The sequence below is a fragment of the Lepisma saccharinum genome, chromosome 14, assembly GCF_977018435.1.
Source record: "Lepisma saccharinum chromosome 14, izLepSacc3.1, whole genome shotgun sequence".
NCBI classification, from domain to species: Eukaryota; Metazoa; Arthropoda; class Insecta; order Zygentoma; family Lepismatidae; genus Lepisma; species Lepisma saccharinum.
In genome coordinates, this window is record NC_139242.1 from 48,014,136 (window position 1) to 48,032,830 (window position 18,695).

Sequence of the window (18,695 nt, forward strand, 5' to 3'; positions counted from 1 at the left end):
TCGTTACCACATGTACAGTTTTTGATGTATAATACAACTAATGTGTACGATTACTTTATCATTGTAGTTAGCTTCCTAATTTTGCTACGAAATTGCTTATATTGCCCTTGTTTTCTTATATACTGCTTCTGTTAGAAATTGTCGCATTCCTGCGACGACGTGTACCAGCTTTAGTTGTACATCCCCTTAAAAAATTAAAGGAATAATTAAATTATGCGTGAAATATATAATTTTGTGCTGGTTTTATTTTTATGGTGGATGATTCGTGGCCACCGGACGCCCATGATATATGCAAGCTTAGGTCTAACCCTACTACATACCATAAACAATTAATTTAATTTAATGATGCTTTTACTGTGATATATACGAATATACAGTTCTGGCTGTGAGCTGCAATGTAACTAACAAAATAATTCTCTAGCCTTCTTAAACCCAAAGGTTTATGGCTGCAGCAACACAAGCATGTATGAGCCTAAATTAATATATGCAAGTAAATGGCAGTGATTTTTTTTAAATATACGTACATTACACCCCTCATAATAAGCTCCTACCTCATCGACACCCCTAGATTCTAGATTCTGGTGCGTCGTCTGGCGACCAGTGGCGCCGCAAAAGGATGGCCAGATTGGGCTACGACCCCTTCCAGCTTAAAGAGGTTTCCCCCGGATTCCAGGAATTATATTTTGTCTGTCATTATAATAGCATCATTATTACCATCTCTCTTATCACTCTACCCTCCCCTCCCCCCCCCCCCTCCGTTTACCTTTTTCCGGCCTCGCTATTCTGGGTACCATGAAGTAGAGGGCGTTTAGGATTAATCGTGAGCCACAGACGTATAAATTGCCTGTATATAAGATATAGTTAGACATATTGCACAAATCAAGGATGGTACTATACATGATGTGCTACCAGACATCCCGGTTTAGTCTGGACAGTTTTTCCTTTTCTACTTCTAAACTAATTTATTTGTCTGACTGCAATCAGAACGCAAAAATGTCCGAATTTTTAAAAACATGAATTCAGGCACGATTTTCTTTTTCGTTATAATCTTAATGATTTCTGATTTAAATTGCACAAAGGGGAACTGGATTTGGAGTTTAAATGAATTTGAACCTTTTTTCTTTGGTTTGTTTCTTTGCTTAAACTGCCTCAGCAACTGGCGAACTTTCATGGCATTTGAAAGTTTATTTTATTTGAGGAGTGTAGTCTGATGCACTATCTTATGTCAAAGCGTCGTATTATATATTCATGCAGTGAAGGAAGAAAGTTGTTGATTATACGATCTGTTTGTTTCACTTCCCTGTTATGATCCCCAGCTCCACACTCGTATTCGTAATTTTAAATAATCTCGTATATTTTATTCGTCAAATTTTCCCAAATGGTCCCCCTTCGCACTAAGAAAATTACCATAGTTATACATAAAAATGCTCTTTTTTGGATGGAATCTCAACAACTAAAGAAGATAAAAGCTCTGCTAAATTCTAGAAAGGTTAAATTAAATATCATCTTAATATACGTAGGTACTACATAGCCAAAAGTCAACGGATACCCAAGTGAACGTGGCGGTAATGTCATGGTCTGGGGTTGTTTTTCCTGGTTTGGGCTCGAGCCATTAGTTTTGGTCAATGGGAAGATGAACAGTGGTGTTTATGAGGACATTTTAGACAATAGCATGCTGGCAACACTGTGGTAATAGTTTGGAAGGGGAACCTTTCTCTATCAGCACGATAATGCTAAGAATCAGGGTCCATTGCATCATGGTTTGAGGACAATCAGGTAGATGTTTTTAGCTGGCCCGCTCAAAGTCCCGACTGGAACCCCATAGGACATCTTTGGGATGTTCATCGTCGGAGCGTCGGTTGTTTGCCAGACCCACTCGATCAAAAACCACTCATGAACAATGCACGAGGCTACAAGACGAATGGGCAAAAAATCCACCAGCAATATACCAGAACTTCGTGGAAAACCTGCTCCGAAGAGTAAATGCTGTAATAATAGCGAAGAGATGTCCGACAACTTATTAGTTACCAGGCTGGTATCTTTGGAATGAATAGCACTGGATGTCCGTTGACTTTTGGCCACATAGTGTATTTTAAAAATACATGTAATGAAGAAAAACAGTTTTATTTTCTCTGTACAAGATGAAACAAAATTATGTATACTGAATTTTAGTTTCTTGTTCACATGATCTTCGAAAATGTTTTTAATACTTGAAGTAAAAGTATACTCTCTGTAACATATACTCCCGTGTAAACACTGCGTGGTAATATTTTGAAGCATTCGTATGTACACTGAAATAATACAGATTGAAATCCTCTTGTCTTTGAAGATCCAGGTTCACTTTCAAATTACTGCTTCTAGCATTACAAGGGAAAACAATACACTTATTATGCACAAACTATTTATAGTTTACTACATAAGAGTAACCCGATGTATGGTTAAAAGCTAAGCACTTCCCACATACACAGCCATTTCCGGTCACCTGTACACAACGTTATGTACACTCAGAACGTTCAACTTATATGTTATATACAGCGTTATAAATCGACAAATGTACACACATTTAAGTATTATTACACTTTGTAAGAAAGTTTGTAATTTGAATTTAGTGTCTCTACATTATAAGATACATCTATAACTGTCTTTGACCAGTCATATTGAAGCCGACCTTTTACAAGGAGAATTGGATTGTAGATTAATTACATTCTTTGATAGACGTCATAAGTGATGTTTATGTCAAGTATAGTCAAGAACTTTCTATGTTACGACCCGAAAGTGTGATTGTACAAATTACATTGCTATGTATTAATAGAAATCTGGAATTTTCGAAACAATATTCCAATTGTAAAAATATTGCATTTTCAAAACGCTTGCATAATTTTGATTTTTGGATTCAGCGGCACAGTTTGACCCTGTTTGTTGGTGTTGAGGGGTATGTCGGTGCTAAATGTACATTAGAATATATGTAGGGTGTTATTTTCGGTTTTATAAAAATATTCACTATATCCATTTGAAAAGAAAGCTTATAATTTCAAATGCACATACAAGATCAACACTAACAATAAATAAAGTATGAAGCAGACTTTTGTGTGAGGTGCACGAAACATTGAAAGGAGTGTGTTTATGCACATTCTGGCCTTTTTTTTTATGTAAAGGAACATTTCTCGATATTTATTTTAGAGCGATTCTACAGGGAGTTGCATGTTCTGCAATAGATATAGTGTGTTTTCAATGTGACTGAGAAAATAGTATTTTTTTAAGTTATTCTTTTCTGTGTTTCTCAGCGGAACCCATATGATAATGCCTCTGTGGGCAAGTTTCGTCATCGAATGTTCCGAATTCGAGTCCCGAGTATGGGTATTCCTTTGTTTGTGTGTCCTTTTATCACTTCTGTTTAATCATTATTCACCCTCATCGTTGCGTTTATCCTAAAGTGGCAGAAACGAGAAATTGAAATGATGCTGGAACCAAACATGTCATTAATAATTGATTAGCGCTGCACAGATGTTAAAGCAACACGGACAGTTGTCCAAGGAGGTCCACACCATGTGGTTGCCAAGGTTTTACCTCGTTGGTGTAATCAACATCATTTTAACACCACTGGGGTTCAAAATTGGCCAAAACGTGTTGTGGATCTCCTAGAGCCAATGTCTTGTTGCTTTGACATAATTTTCCTTTCAATGTAGAGGTGAGGGAGGGGGGACAAATCAACATGGTGATAATTGCAACATCTGCGTCAAGTGTCAAGAAACTGTAGTCACAAACAGAACGGCAAAACCAGATGACGAAATACATAGCATGGTAAAGTGTATGTAGGTTTCATGATGCAGAATTCACTAGGATTAATTACAAAGCCATCGCACAAAGTATAACACAAGTGGCGTTTCGCTGGTTGGCTGCGTCGGGGTAGAGATTGCACGAGTCCTTAAAGCGTTCGACGAGTGGAGGGTGGAGACCGTATTTACATGCTATTCACAGAGTTGCTCCAGTTTTCAGACTTCCCTCATACAAGGCATCATCGTCGAGTCCTGCGAGAGCTCGTCCAGGGAGGAGTCTGAAACTGAAAGACGTAGAAAAATTAGTTTTTTCCCCCGTTATTCGTTACACAATTTCCAAAATCATATATTTTAACTGCTAAATGGAAATACATCATGGTGGCTTAGAGAAAGGGTGAATGAAATATGGGAAAAGGAAGCGCAAGAGATCAGAATTGATTTTTTTAGTAATTTCATACGATTGGGAGGATGCACTATGCAAAGAAAATTTCTCGCTGGTTACATACATCACCAGAGGCTCCAGGTTCGAAGCTTTGTCGGGCATGGTTGTATCATTGTGTTTGACCCATCATCAAATTCATGAGTTCATGATCCATCCTCATCTTCGCGATTAACTCAAGAGATAAAGAAGCGACGTAAAATATCCGAAATCGGGAAAGTGTACAGTCAAGAGCAAAAATAGCAGTAGGCAATTTGTTCATTACCATCGTGGGTGTTCACAAGGGGAGTTCTAATCGGTTCGTCGTCCCCCTGAAAATGGTCATCGTTCATTTCAAGTTACAAATAAGCAGAAAGCTTGTTCTTTTATTGTTATTAACAGAAATAAATTTCCGTTAGTTAGTATTCGAACAGAATAACCAAATTAAGAACTGCGTTAGATCGAAAAAATTGAGTGTAAAATACAGGAAGTACTTTTTAATATTATTTCTACCTCTCAATCCAAAGATTAAATGATTCCAAGGTTTTCCAAATTCCAAAATTATAGTTTTATGTGATAGGTCAAAAAACATAAACTTTATGTGTAAAACTTTCTACTAACTTTTAAACCTTTTTCTTGAACGAAGTGTTTAAATACATTTTAGTACAAGAATGTTCACTCATCCGGTGAATCAAGTGTAAAAATCTGCTCAAGTATATAGTAATAATAAAATTTGGAATGCATTTTTTTTTTATTATTGTACATTAATCATAATCATGATAATAATAATAATCCTTATTGTAATTATTTCTACTATTTAAGTTTTATAATGGCTTGCTCCCCCCGTATAAAAATTTCTGTCGAGGGCGACGTCCTATATTTGTTCATTCCGTTTTCCACAACATGTTGTTCAAGAATTGAAACAAAAAGCGCGAATGAGTAGAGGGCTACCTCTGATTTAACTTATATTTTGTGTGCTACAATGCCGAGAAAAAGTAAGAGGACAAATTGGGAAAAACGACATTCGGACTATAGTCTCATAAATCAGAAAACTAATTTGAATACTATTCTCAAAAATGTATTGTCCTCAGAACGTTTGGATAATTCAATAACACCCTGATACCGTATAAAACTACATTCTAATGCACGATTCTTGGGTTTGCATTCGTGAAGTTATCTTCAGGTTTGCATTCTTTCTCTCAACCACTTAAATAGTACAATCTTGTGGAGCCATCTATTAGCATGAAAAAGAAGTTTAAGATATTTAAAGTGAAAATTTACAATTAGTTTTGTGCTCTATTTTTTTTTTTTTTTTGTCAGGAGAATAATCCGATTATTTTCGGAACAAGTTGGAAATGCTCTGCATTTGCAGCTTGAAAGCGAGTTACAACTCCCCAAACCTTCATTCGCATGGCGTGCGTTATCTCGTCTCAGCATCTATAGTTCGCCCTCTTGTTCACGCTGTAGCAGTGTCAGAGACAGTGTAGCTTCGTTCGCGCGGTTTGCGAAAGTAATTTGACTCTACCATCCTGCCAGACTGCGTCGTCAAAACACTGACGTCGGAAGCGCGAGGGACAAGAAAGAATGAGTAGCCCTCAATAATTCTCAAACTTGTGTTTTGAGGTTGGGAAACATGGTCCTTTTATAATGCTGTTATTATGTCATCGCATGTTTATTTATTTATTTATTTATTTATTTGTGGCTTGCAGCAGGCATCAATAGTATTGGGTTCACGTCATCATGGTAATACGTAGTATTCAAATCAGTTAGCTACCTAAGGTCTGGTGGAACTCTAACTTTTAGATTTTATTCGAAATCAAACTGTCACAATATATAGCCTAGCTTTAATTCTGTAAGCCATAGAAATGAGGGTATAGCCCTCTTTCAATTGTATCTAATTTTTAAATATTTTCTTTAAAATTACACAAATACTTTGTTATATATATTCTGAGGCTGTAGTCCGAATGTCTAGTTTATATATAACCTATCTTCACAATCAACCTGCACACTTTTACTATTTAATTATTGTAAACAAAATATAGGTTAAATCAGGGGTAGAAAGAAAACTAATTCAGGCGCCAGGCTCTTTTTCTCAGGATCCAGTCTTTTTTTGGCGGGTGGGGGAGGGGGGGGGCAATTATGTCCTAAGAAAGCCATGAATCCAACAAACATTTAATTTATTAATTATTTCAAGATTGGATTAAAAGTTATTAATTCTTGCACCAGATTGGCCTTTCTAAAGAAGGCTCAGCTGGTAACAGCATGAATAACCATGCAATGCATTCTAATACATAACCAACTCTACCATATCACCGCAGATATTAAAATTCGGCTAGCAACAGTGAAAAATAATTATAATGGCATGTCTATTATCATGATTTAATGATGCACGTGATACAGACAACACACAACAATTAAAAATACATAGTTACTACTAGTTTTTATTAAAAGAAGGTAATGAAAATTTTTCATAAGCGAACTTGAAATTAAATATATATATATATATATATTTGGCACCGAATTTGAAAATTCAGGCGCCAGGTGAAAATTTTCAGACTACATGGTGGCCGGGCGTCCTGTATTTTTCTACTCCTGGTTATAATGTACAACATAGGGACCATATGTTTTCAATAATTATTAGTGTTGCCCACGAGACGAGACGAGACGAGACTTTGGTCTGTCCCGTCCCGTCTCGTGAAAATGCTGTCTCGTCTCGTGTCTCGTCTCGAAAATATTCGTTTGTCCCGTCTCGTGTCCCGTCTCGAAGGGTTCTGTCTCGTCTCGTCTCGTCCCGTCTCGTTTTGTCCCGTCTCGTCTCGTAAAAGTGATCCAGGATATCAGGCCAACAAAATTCAAAAGTAGCAGAAACACGAAATATTTTTCCGGAAAGTGGGATAAAGCTCCAAATATTTTACCCATTGCGTGGTGAGAATAAATAAGGTTCGTTAATCATGAGGACATTAATATTAAAAATGCAGTTTGTTGGTTACTGATTGCTAGGTATCTTATGAAATCTACTTTGTGGCTTTTCTCGCTTCATACAACTGTCTATCCATCGTACATTTATACCAAGTTTGTTAGAACCTGTCCCGTTTCCCGCGCTAGCGATCGATCGCTCGACAGTTTTGGTGCCAATGAGAAACGAGAAAAAAGTCGTCTGCTGGGCAGCGAGGAGCGAATGGAAGCCAGAAGAGAGGTACGTAGACGTTGTAGCCACGTTGCGTATTTTAATTTGCTGCCTGGCTTTGGCTTTCCCAGCACGGAGTTCAGGCGGTCTTCAGCAGCAACACCGCTTGGTTTATGCTAGAAAAGCCAGCGATCAGCTACCGCGGGAAGCCGGACAGGTTGTAACAAACACGGTATAAGTGAGTGCTCTTTTTCATTACTGCTATACCTTTTGGAAGTCTTGAAATGTTTTCCAATAGACCTTTTTTTCTTTCTGAATGTCGAACTTCCGTGCACTATGAAAATGTACATTTCTTCTTTAAATTCTAAGCTTGGCGCTCGGGAGCAACAAAAAAGCTTTTAAATGTGTAGTACGAACACAAAAGACTATTTAAAATTTCAATATTTAGTATATTACAAATAGAAAGCATTTATTGTTCTTAATATTGTTAAACATCTTCTATGACATAAGTTTCAAAAAGTGTTTCTTTGTGATATTGTGCTGTTTCTTATGCCCAGCTTATGACGCACATACTTCTTTGTTTTCCCTTTAGCCTCTAAGTCCGGTACCACCACCGCTTGATCTAATTTATCCTTCGGCAGGCACGCATTTAGAAATATATGTCGGGGGAGGGTGTCTGAGCCAAGTGTTTCAGAAAAAATGATAATAATAACATTAACGACAACAATTAAGCAAATGTTTAAATTAATGCATTAATATAATTCATAGGTCTATTCACTTGAATATGTAAATTAATTAATTCTATTATTGTTATTGCATGACATGTTACAAAGATGGTAGAAGAATAGTAATATAACAGCACGAATATTAGCTAATATCTAGCTTACGTGTAATTAAGGTCGTCAAAATCTGCATAAAAACAGCTGTCCTGGCAAGAATATTAATGTCAAAAAAGGTGATGAATTGAATATTTGCTGAATAACAAAAAAAGATGTTACATCCAGTTGACGAAAAATAAAGTTCCTGATTAATATTTTATGCTCATTATTATAAGTAGTAGTGTACATAAAACTTCATTGATACTGTCATTCAAAGCAGTATGATCCCAATAGAATCCTTGTTTTCTAGTAAGTTCGGCAGGAATATGTAACCCTCGATTATGCTAAAAAAATTTATTTTTTGTTTAGCTAGAGCAAGGCCCCAGGAGGATGCAAGAAGCCTTTCCTGCAAAAGTGTATGTTTTACGAAGCGAAGAAACGTGACAAAACCACCACGTATGGAAGGCAAACCTGCATTAAGTTTATATCGCACGTTTACAGAGCCGTGCCTCCTGAAGTTATAAAAATCCCAACTTCAATGATTCTTTTAGACATGCTATAGTTGAAAAAAATATGTTTAGATGCACCTAAAGTGCATCATTATCAGATTATGCATATAACGTGTTATTGGAATCAACATATTTGTGTAAATTGGGTGCCTCCCCGATGGCGTAGTAATAACGTCGAGGTCTTGTAATGAAGGGTCCTCGCGTCGATACTCAATGGAGGCACAAGGTGGATCGGATCGCACTTTAAACTGTAGGTCGGCTCGCGATTTAGCCTATTTGCGAATCAACTTAAAAAAAAAATATATCAACCTTAAGAATATTAGAATAAACTAATTCACCCGCAGGTAAGTCAAATTTCACATATCCTTCTTCATCCTCGTTCATAGACTTCCTGCAATACTCTTGTGTTGCATCCCACCAGGTGCGAAAAATGTGAAGTTATTATTTCCCCGTACTGCATTATTTCTTTTCATAACAGTAAGGCTAAATTCTCGTTTTATTTGAACTTTTAAAAAATGTGCAAAATACGTCCCTATCTTTAAACAACCACCCTTTCCCATGTATGTGTAAAATAATCCCACTCTGTCTCAGAAAACCTCTTCCTAAGATCAAATGAAGGAAACAACTCTCAAGTCTCAACAATTATAATTTTTTGCTTAAATTTCCTATAATTTATACAAACAGTAGCACATATCACGTCCTTTGGTGCAAAATTGTGAACAGCTAATGTTACTTTCCTCGTCCTAATAAATTTACTTCAAACCAGTGACGGTGCCAGGGAAATGTGACGGGGGGGGGGGGGGGGCGGAAGGGGGCAACAAAATATTGTAAGGGGGCAGTCACATTAAAACGCCCGAAAACACTACACATATATATACTTATATAATAATTATTATTATTATAATTATTATTATATTCATGTATGGTGTTTTGTGTGTGTCTTTTATTTAGAGTGGACGTTTACTGCCTAAATTTACTTCTTGATTACGAGTTTATCTCCACATGATTCGTTTTAATAAAGACATTAATTCTTTTTTATTGGTAAGTTGCGTTGTCTCTAGTGGCCTATTTCAGTATTGAAAGACATTCATAATTTTATAATTCATCGTCTTTCTTGAGATGAAACTACTGATATAAATATTTAATTTATAAGATAATAATATAAATGACGAAAAAATGCTTCGAAGAGTTTAATTTTCTTGCAAAATAAACGTGACATTGGAAGAAATGAATCTTCTTAAGTATTAGAAACAATGTGAGGCACTTAGTGAAGTGCAATTCTCCTATAGGAGAATTCTGCTCTATCTGCTTTGGAGAACACATTGCGCACCTTTGGTACGTTCAGGACTTGACATTTCTTCTCAATGGCAAGAACAGCCAAATGAGGCAGTTTGCATCCAGCATCCTGTTTCGAGCAAGCCTTTTCAAATATTTTAAGGACAACCATCTTCGTAACGCTGAAGAGTTTTGGGCAAAATTTGTGTTTCACCTTTCAGGGAAATGTTATCACAGGATAAAAAATCAGACAAAGGTTACGGTTATCTCATAATTCAAGAAATATTCTGACCCTGGCAATACTTACTCTTACTCTACCACTCCAACGTATGTCTGTGCTACCCAATTACAGGCACCTATGGAGTTCGTGGGAAGATTTTGATATGTACGAGAAAGAGCGAACCTGCATCTAATGATTGAAGAGTGGCAAATCCTAATAAGCGTTCTTTTACCTGCCCGAATTTTAAGTGTAATTTGCATTTTAAGGTTCACGTTCAATACATTTCCAAATAATATCCCCTCATTAACTTCAAGAGTATCGAAGAAATTCCCTTTGTTAAGGTTTCCTCAGACTCATCATCTCGAAATTCAAGTCCCTGAATAGTAAGAAACCGTGATGAATCCACAACAACAGACATGTAGTGTCTGGTTTTCTTCGATCACCTTTGGTCCTGGGTTCGATACCCAGTGCAGGCACTTTAAACTATTAGTCCAATCCCGATTGGCTTTTCTGTGCATAAAGTGGACTTAAAACACCAAATCAACCAACCAACCAAATCTTGAATCAACTTTGAATGTCTTTCAATATTTAGCGTTGTCACTAACGACCACGATTAGAATAATTTGCCCGTACAACAGATGATGTCTTGTGGTTCTGAAAATATTCGTGATGTTTTAAAATCATCAACATTCAACACTTTCCCCAGTTCTTAAGACTGGGTAAAACTTAGGTTAATCTCGGCTATTACAGGACATAAATGAATGAGAAATCACATATGCCCAGGTCGGCGCTCGAATCTTGAACGAAAGTCACATACACATAGCTCTATATATATACACTAAACAAATTAATATTTGTTAATCAAGTTGGTATTATAAGCAGGAAAGTGATATCATGCAGAATACACCGCTTTGAAAAGGTGAAAATCGTCATACTCTTATAAATGAATTATCTTATTATTCGATATTTAATTAACTTCAGTTGGGGGCCCCGGGTGGGGGGGCGAAGTGTCTGACATGGGGCGTCCTCCTGCCCCTCTGGCGTCGTCACTGCTTCCAACCCTCTAATAACTTTGCTGCTGATAGCCTCACCTTCGAAATGGAAGCTTGTGTGTCGGCGAATAATACAAATAACTTGTGTTCACTGTCCCTCTTTCATTCAAAGTCTGCCGTTTTCCTTTTCAGCTTTTCCTGCAAAACTTCCTGTCAGCAAGCAAACCAAATTACAGAATTTTTATTGCCCCTCCCTTGCATCAACTTTCATTCCTACTTTAGGCCTGGATTTATGGCACGTACCCGCTACTGCAGGTCAACCTCGCCCTATGTTTGGTGTTTGCCCCCTGAAGCAACGGTGTCCATTGTTCAAAGCGAAACCTTTGTCATTGGGGAACGGCGAAAAATAGTCTCGGAATACACCCTGGTCGTAAACAAGCTCCCGCCACCCTGACATTGCTGTCAGCTTTCCTCTGAAGTTCGATAAAACTACTTTGTGAAATGTGTTTAATAACGAGTGAAAATGTAGACAGTAGATACTACATGTATTTTGCTCATAAACTTGAACTTTACAGAATAAAAAGAACAGCTACAACGTTCCATCATCTGATTTAAAGAAAGGCTAATCGGGACTGGACCCACAGTTTAAAGTGGGGTTCAAATCACAATGTGCCTTCACCGGGTATCGAACCCGGGACCCCTTGATTACAAGGCGACGATGCTACCACTGTACCATCGGCGAGTCCCCTCATAGAACAAAGTTTCCTTCTACGACGATTATACAGAACTTAGTGCACTTCCTTCATTTGAAATCTATTCTATATCAGCCTCAGTATTTCGTTATTACAATCCAAGGAATAGTATTCTCCTTAAATAAGAAATAAAGAAATAAAAAAAAACATTGGAAATAATCTTCAAACGGACGTAAAAAAATCGAATCCAACCACCTGTAGAATGCCTGAGGGAAACAACAAGAATTTTCTCAAGAAAGACATATCCGAAATTTCCATAACATTCTAATAATTTTGCAACCCGTGCAAATAATCATGTGGTAAAATCTTGTCGTGGTTCCCTGTAAACACTAAAATCACCAAATTACTTCTTTCCATATTTCCCGTATTTTCTCCTCCTCTTTAGCTCTCAGCTGTTCGGAGTGGGATAATGCAAGATTATTTGTCCCTAATTATCTCCTTCTCTTAGTCTTGCTTATATCTTGGACTCCTTAATAACTTTCCCAACAACTCCTTATCAATTTGTACTGCCATGTTTCCTACAATGCTTTCCCTACTTCCTAATAACAATCACTTCTGTACACCCTTTGATGTAAAAATTAAATAATAAAAATAAATCATATCCGTCGGTCCGTTTATCTTTCCAACCTATAGAGCTGAGACTATTTTTACAAGATAACCTCGGACGCAGACATTCCACGATCTTTTGGCCCCTCCTTCCACCTTCTCTACCTGCCCTTTTACTTGATGTTATTCAGAATTGTATTAGTATCTGGAGTACTATGTAACATAAAGTTATTAACCTGGAATATTTTTTTTAAAAAAAATGGGGAGTAACGCTGTGTTTCGAAAGAGTATAGGAAAAAAGTTTAGGTATTCATTCATTCATGCCTCTCTCTAGAATAGTCTTCTTATTTTGACTTAATACACGCTTATCAACGTTTCTAATTGAAATACTTTATTCCAAGCAAACAAGTATTTGAAACTGATTAAAAATTTTGCTTTTATTTTTTCGAGACATTCGAGACGAGACGAGACTTTTCAAAAGCCGTCCCGTCCCGTCTCGTGTCTCGTCTCGAAAACAAGACGAGAAAGGCATTCCGTCTCGTCCCGTCTCGAATTTCAAAAGGCTTGTCCCGTCTCTTGTCTCGTCTCGTTTTCGAGACGAGACACGAGACGAGACGGGACATGTCCCGTCCCGTGAGCAACACTAATAATTATGGTATTAGTGTAGGAGGCCGAGAGCGTTTTGCATTGTCGGCTAAAAATTTAGCTACCAACGGTCCACTTTCGAGTCCCGGTATGGCTGATCCCTTGTGAGTGCCCTTCATGAATTTCATGTAATCATGCTTCATCCACATTATCTTTGGCCAAAAGTGGAGAAATAGTGATAGATATACAAAATACACGATATTGTTGTAGCCTACATACGACTGTCTCTACCAAACATTTCGAAATATAAGCCTTCGTTTTTTACGATAATGACTTTGTAGATGTAATGTTACAGCTTGGTGTGATCATAAGTTGGTTCTCGGTTGCCGAATCAATGTCCAAAGTTAAATTATGCAATCCGAGCACAGCGCACATGATTCCACTAATTAATAGTTAATCCCGTGTGCAGTTTCCATGGACCAAAATTCTATGTATAAGTAAATAAATAATCACATCAAAACCAGGTTTGTGGTTTGTACAGTACTCTTAGACAATGGACCAGCTTACCTGGATTATGTTGCGTTTGGAACGAATACGTCAGATGCAGGTTGATTGGCCGTCCGTATGTAGCCTCGTGGTCACGTGACAATGGCGCTGATGCATGGTGCACTGTAAAAGCAAAGTCGATACATTCATAAATATATCAGGAAGTACAGAATATATAGGTCACATGTGTGTGTGTGTGTTTCCAACACGCTACATTTGTATGTTCGCAATATTTTATGGATACTCACAATCAGTGGCGGAGATTGGGTCCCAAAACTTGGGTGGGGGGCAAGGACAGTGTACTTTCCCCTTGGTAGGTAATATTTAGCATAGTGCGGGGGCAAAAGTGGAAAAAAGTGGGGGGAGGCAACTGCCTCAACGCCCCTCCTAATCGCTGCCGCTGCTCGTAATTATGTATGTAACCCTCTGCTCACAAACAAAACGTAAGGTAAAGTGCCAGTGATTATTTTAAAATAAGATCTGATAACAGTGTTTCACGTGAACAACCTACTCTGGTTGAGTTTTTATTTGAGGACCTCGTGGAAGGCACAGGACTTTGTCTTGAGATATCACCTGGGGAAAGCACAGACACACCTACTGCACTCTACATGGAAATGAAGTTACGTTACGCATTTTTTGTACGACACTTGGGTAGCGTATTTTTTGGATCTGACTTCCAGTTCTGCATTTCCTTAACTTGTAAATGGTCTTAATAACACACTTTGTTTACTCAACAGCTTTTTATTTGCAAAGTTATCTTCGAATAGGTTGCTCCAATCAAACGTGCATTCTCTGTCGAGCTCACGCCTACATCTTATTTCCTGCCGATTTCCCCGGCGGAGTGATTAGCTATGACGCCATAGGCCCCTGGTTCGAATCCCAGCCTGGGCGTTCTTTGTCGGTGTCCTTTCATCAATTTCATGAAATACGTATCCTCATCGTCGCGATTAGCCAAAAGTGTCAGATAAGCGACGCTAAGTAACAAAAATCAAATCAAAGAAAAACATAAATGAAACTGTAGCAGATTCTCAGTTCCCCGGCGTGTTCGAAATTCTGACACCTTTAATTACTGTAATTAGTTTCGTTAGCATGCACGATATTATTTTGTAAAAAGATCCCTGAGAGTAAATTGCTTATTTTTCAATTATATCTTAAGAGATGGAATTTGTTTATGAGTTCCCAATAGATCCCTCATCGTACTTTACATATATTTGCATTACTATTTTGCCATCTGTAATGGACACTGAAGCCTGAACTTCTTTCGTTTTTTGATGTGTTGTCTGCTCTAAACTCTGAAATGTAATACATCCTGCCTCCAGTATAATCAGTGGCGCCAAATTTAGGACCCGAGCACAACCGAGAATTTTTGGTATTAGTAGTGTAATATATTTGTTATTGTTCTTAGTGGTGGATTACTTATTGAAATCCGTAAATAGCATTTAAGGAATTAAATATAGTAGGGTGCATTGTTAGTGTTCATTAATATCATGATATATGGAAGGCAGGATTTAAGAGATTTTTTTTTTTTGTGAACTCAGTACTCAAGTGTTTGAGCCCACCCATTAGTTTGTTGGCCCCCTGGTATTAGTACTTTGTAATTTCCATTCTACTATGATGAAAAAGAACGTGAAATATCTGTGTTGGGCCTACAGTTATATAAGAAATATACAAATTATTGCTCCTCTGTACCAAATAGCTTAGTAATTTGTAAATGGTACGTTCATCCCGCTTATATAATCAACAGGTTAATAAAATTAATTTAAGTTTCAAGGATGGATTGATGTCGTTTATTTTATTTCGCTTCTATGCAACTTTTAGCTAATCGCGAAGATGAGGATGTGTGATGATATGATGAAATTGATGCTCACAAAAAACAGCCATGCCTAGATCGGGATTCGAACCCGGGACTTCTGGCGTCGTAGCGCTAACCACTCTTCTAGGAAAATCGGCGATTAAAATTGGGAAAATCATACTAATTATTATTATGTTATATGTTATATGAAGATATATAAAGAACCATGTAATCATTATATGGCCTATGTGTAGTTAAGATCAGCTGTCCTACCAAAAAACGAATGCCAAAAAATCAATGGATTATTTATTGAATAACAAAAAGGTTGTTTTGTCAAGCCAATGAAAAGTAATGTCCCTGCTGGCCATTCTTTATGTGCGTGTCGTTATTAGGAGAGTTGCGCATACAATTTCACTATCGCTCACGCTTAGCTGTAGCTTCTGGGAAAATAGATCAATTTCGTATTGTATTGATTGATTGATTGATTTGGTGTTTTAAGTCCACTTTAAGCACAGTAAGGCTAATCGGGACTGGACCTACAGCTTAAAGTGGGATCCGAACCACTATGTGCCTGCACCGGGTTTTGGTTTGAGTTGGTGTTTTAAGTCCACTTTATGCACAGTAAGGCTAATCGGGACTGGACCTACGGTTTAAAGTGGGATCCGAACCACTGTGCCATGTGCCTCCACCGGGTATCGAACCCGGGACCCCTTGACTACAAGGCGACGACGCTACCACTGCGCCATCGGGGAGGCCTGCACCGGGTATCGAACCCGGGAATTTCGTATTATACAACAACAATAATTTTGCTTATTTGATTTTGGAATTGGTTAGTCTTTCGGGATTAGTCTTACTGTGAGTATAATTAGTTGGACCTCAACAAATGCCGTCGCACCAAAGTATTTTCAACGAATATAGATGGTCTTACTTTGTGTTTTGAGTTTCCCCGTGTGCAGGTGTTTCTTCTGCCTCGCCCTGGAGTTCTGGAACCACACCTGGGTCACCCTCTTGCTCAGCCCCGTGATCTGCGCTATCCTCTCCAGGTCTTGGCCGTCAGGGTTCGAGTCCAGCTGGAAGTTCGCCTGGAGAACCTGGAGCTGTTCCTCCGTGAACGTTGTCCTCACCCTCTTTGCCTTGTTCTTCTGGTAGCTCTCCGATTCGCCTCCTTCTGAAAGAGACAGTTGCATTTTCAATCTGGGACCATAAATATCAACTTCTTCTTGATCTTCATAATTACTACCAACACCACTACTACTACTACTTATTATCTTCCATGGTTTCGAGGGAAGACGAGACTCGGCAGTACCTGGGACAATCCACGAAAAGGAATGCTTCTGCTCTTCCCGTTCTTCTTTGTTCAACTATGAACGGACAGCAGATATCGACTGGCCCCAGCGTGATTTATGTTTGGGGCTGTACAGTCAACGAATTTAGTAGTACTGTGTAATTCATACAGCGCAATTTTGATTCACTCATTTCAACGTGTCTTTTTTTTAATTAAGTAGAAAAGCTTCATTTTCAAGGAGAAGAATTAGTAACTAATTACACACAGGCACATATATATCTAGAAATAAATATATTTCGGGGCGGTCCGAATCAAGTGTCTCAGATATAATAATAATAATAATAATAATATGAAATTAAGTTAATTAATATTGTATTATTATCGTGGAATGTCTGACGGTGCAGGTATGAGTCTCGCAACGCAAAGATGATGAAACAGAAGCTTCGCAGGCAAATGTCCGGTCACTGCCGGGGTGAGCGTGGTGAAATTGTGAAATACGCACAGCGCAAAAAGGGACGACAATAATCGGAAAAGGGCTGGAGATCTTGAGAGAGAAGAAGGGGGGGGGGGGGGGCTTCGAGACTCTGCGTGCCCGAACAGGGAAGTTCCATCTTCCCATGTGTCTGCCATTCTCGATCACGACGGTTATGGGTTTATAAACACATTTCGTTTTGTTATTCAACCTGGTCAGGTTTGTACCTCAAACCAGTCTTTTGGGGGTACATGAACAAACGAGTGCCGAGCCATTAGGGCTTCGACATGTTATTATTACATTAATAGATAAAAAGACGGTGTAACAATAGAAACATGACAGCACGTATTCATGCAGAACAACTGTCCTGGCAAGGAAATTACTGTTAAATAGATAAAGAATTGAATATTTATTGAATAAAAAAAGGATTCAGTTGATGAAAAGTAAAGTTATTAATATTTTTATGCATATTATCATCGTTCTGTGTTATTTATATCAACAATGATTACTGAAACGTATAAGCTTCAGACTGCATCTCCTCAAGCAAAACTGTCACAAACATGGAGAAAATGTGTTCTAATCGCATGGCCACGAAAGTAGGTGGATGACAGAAGTTCGCGCTGTTGCCACGTCGGAGCACAACCCCGTGTGTTCGGAGGTTTAAGAGTATGAAATATCTGGCTGTGGAGTTGGTCTTTGTAATCCGTGTGATACAAACTGACAGTATTTGCTCGAAAGGTCGGGGATGACACAAAAGTGGCCCGTAGAGAGTTCGGTCTGACGCTTGAACTAGGCAACGCAGCCCGGTTGACGTTGCCACACAGTGCGCGGGAACCAGCGACTTTTGTCCCGCTCTCGCTTTGCTTTTCGCATATGTGGCACCAGCGCAATTCTGCCCAGCCACCTATTTTCATGGCCGTACGTTTAGTGACTATCACTTTGTGTCCACTTTGTGACGACTATTTTAAGTTTCCATTTTGGGAAGCCACGCGAATTTGGGTGAAAATGGCAAAGGAAAAAAATGACAACGGATATAATGGGAAAGTGAAAATGGCAAGCGGAAAAAATGGCAACAGTAGAAATGGCGAAAATAAAAGTGGCAAATACAATTATTTTGATTTTACTTGAAAATTGAGAAATTATATACGTGAGTAAATCAAAAAGTAAGTTACACCCCCCTGTAAAAAACAAACAAAACACATTAGAAAGAAAATATTATTATACGAAAACGCATGAACATTTAACTTTTTTCGACATAGTCACCAAAGTGTTCCAATCACTATTCGTATCGTGTGACCACTTTTTCGATTCCTTGCGTGTAAAAATTCCGTCCAATTTCTTTGAACCACTTTGAGACTGCTTCCTGCACTTCCTCATCTGACGCGAAACGCTGACCCCCTAGGCCTTGTTTGAGAGGACCGAAAAGGTGGTAGTCACAGGGTGCCAAATCGAGGCTACAGAGCGGGTGAGACTACACTTTCCACTTGAATTTCTGCAGTAAATCCTGTGTGACACCAGCTGTATGGGAGGTAGCGTTGTCGTGAAGAAGAACAACCCCATCACTCAATCTTCTGGGCCTTCG

At 38.3% G+C, this 18,695-nt stretch overlaps 1 protein-coding gene across 2 annotated transcripts in view; it reads right to left on the reverse strand.

The window, feature by feature from the left end:
• Nucleotides 1–2,143: 2,143 nt before the first annotated feature.
• LOC145998859 (LIM/homeobox protein Awh-like) overlaps nucleotides 2,144–18,695 on the reverse strand; it is a 115,374-nt gene continuing 98,822 nt past the window's right edge. For both annotated transcript variants that reach the window (XM_083135536.1, XM_083135537.1), the window contains exons 4-6: nucleotides 16,285–16,524; nucleotides 13,586–13,687; nucleotides 2,144–4,060 (exon numbers count right to left, since the gene is read on the reverse strand). In XM_083135536.1, coding sequence (XP_082991662.1) covers nucleotides 3,993–4,060; nucleotides 13,586–13,687; nucleotides 16,285–16,524 — 410 coding nt within the window. In that variant the 3' untranslated portion in view covers nucleotides 2,144–3,992. The remainder of the gene's footprint in view (nucleotides 4,061–13,585; nucleotides 13,688–16,284; nucleotides 16,525–18,695) is intronic.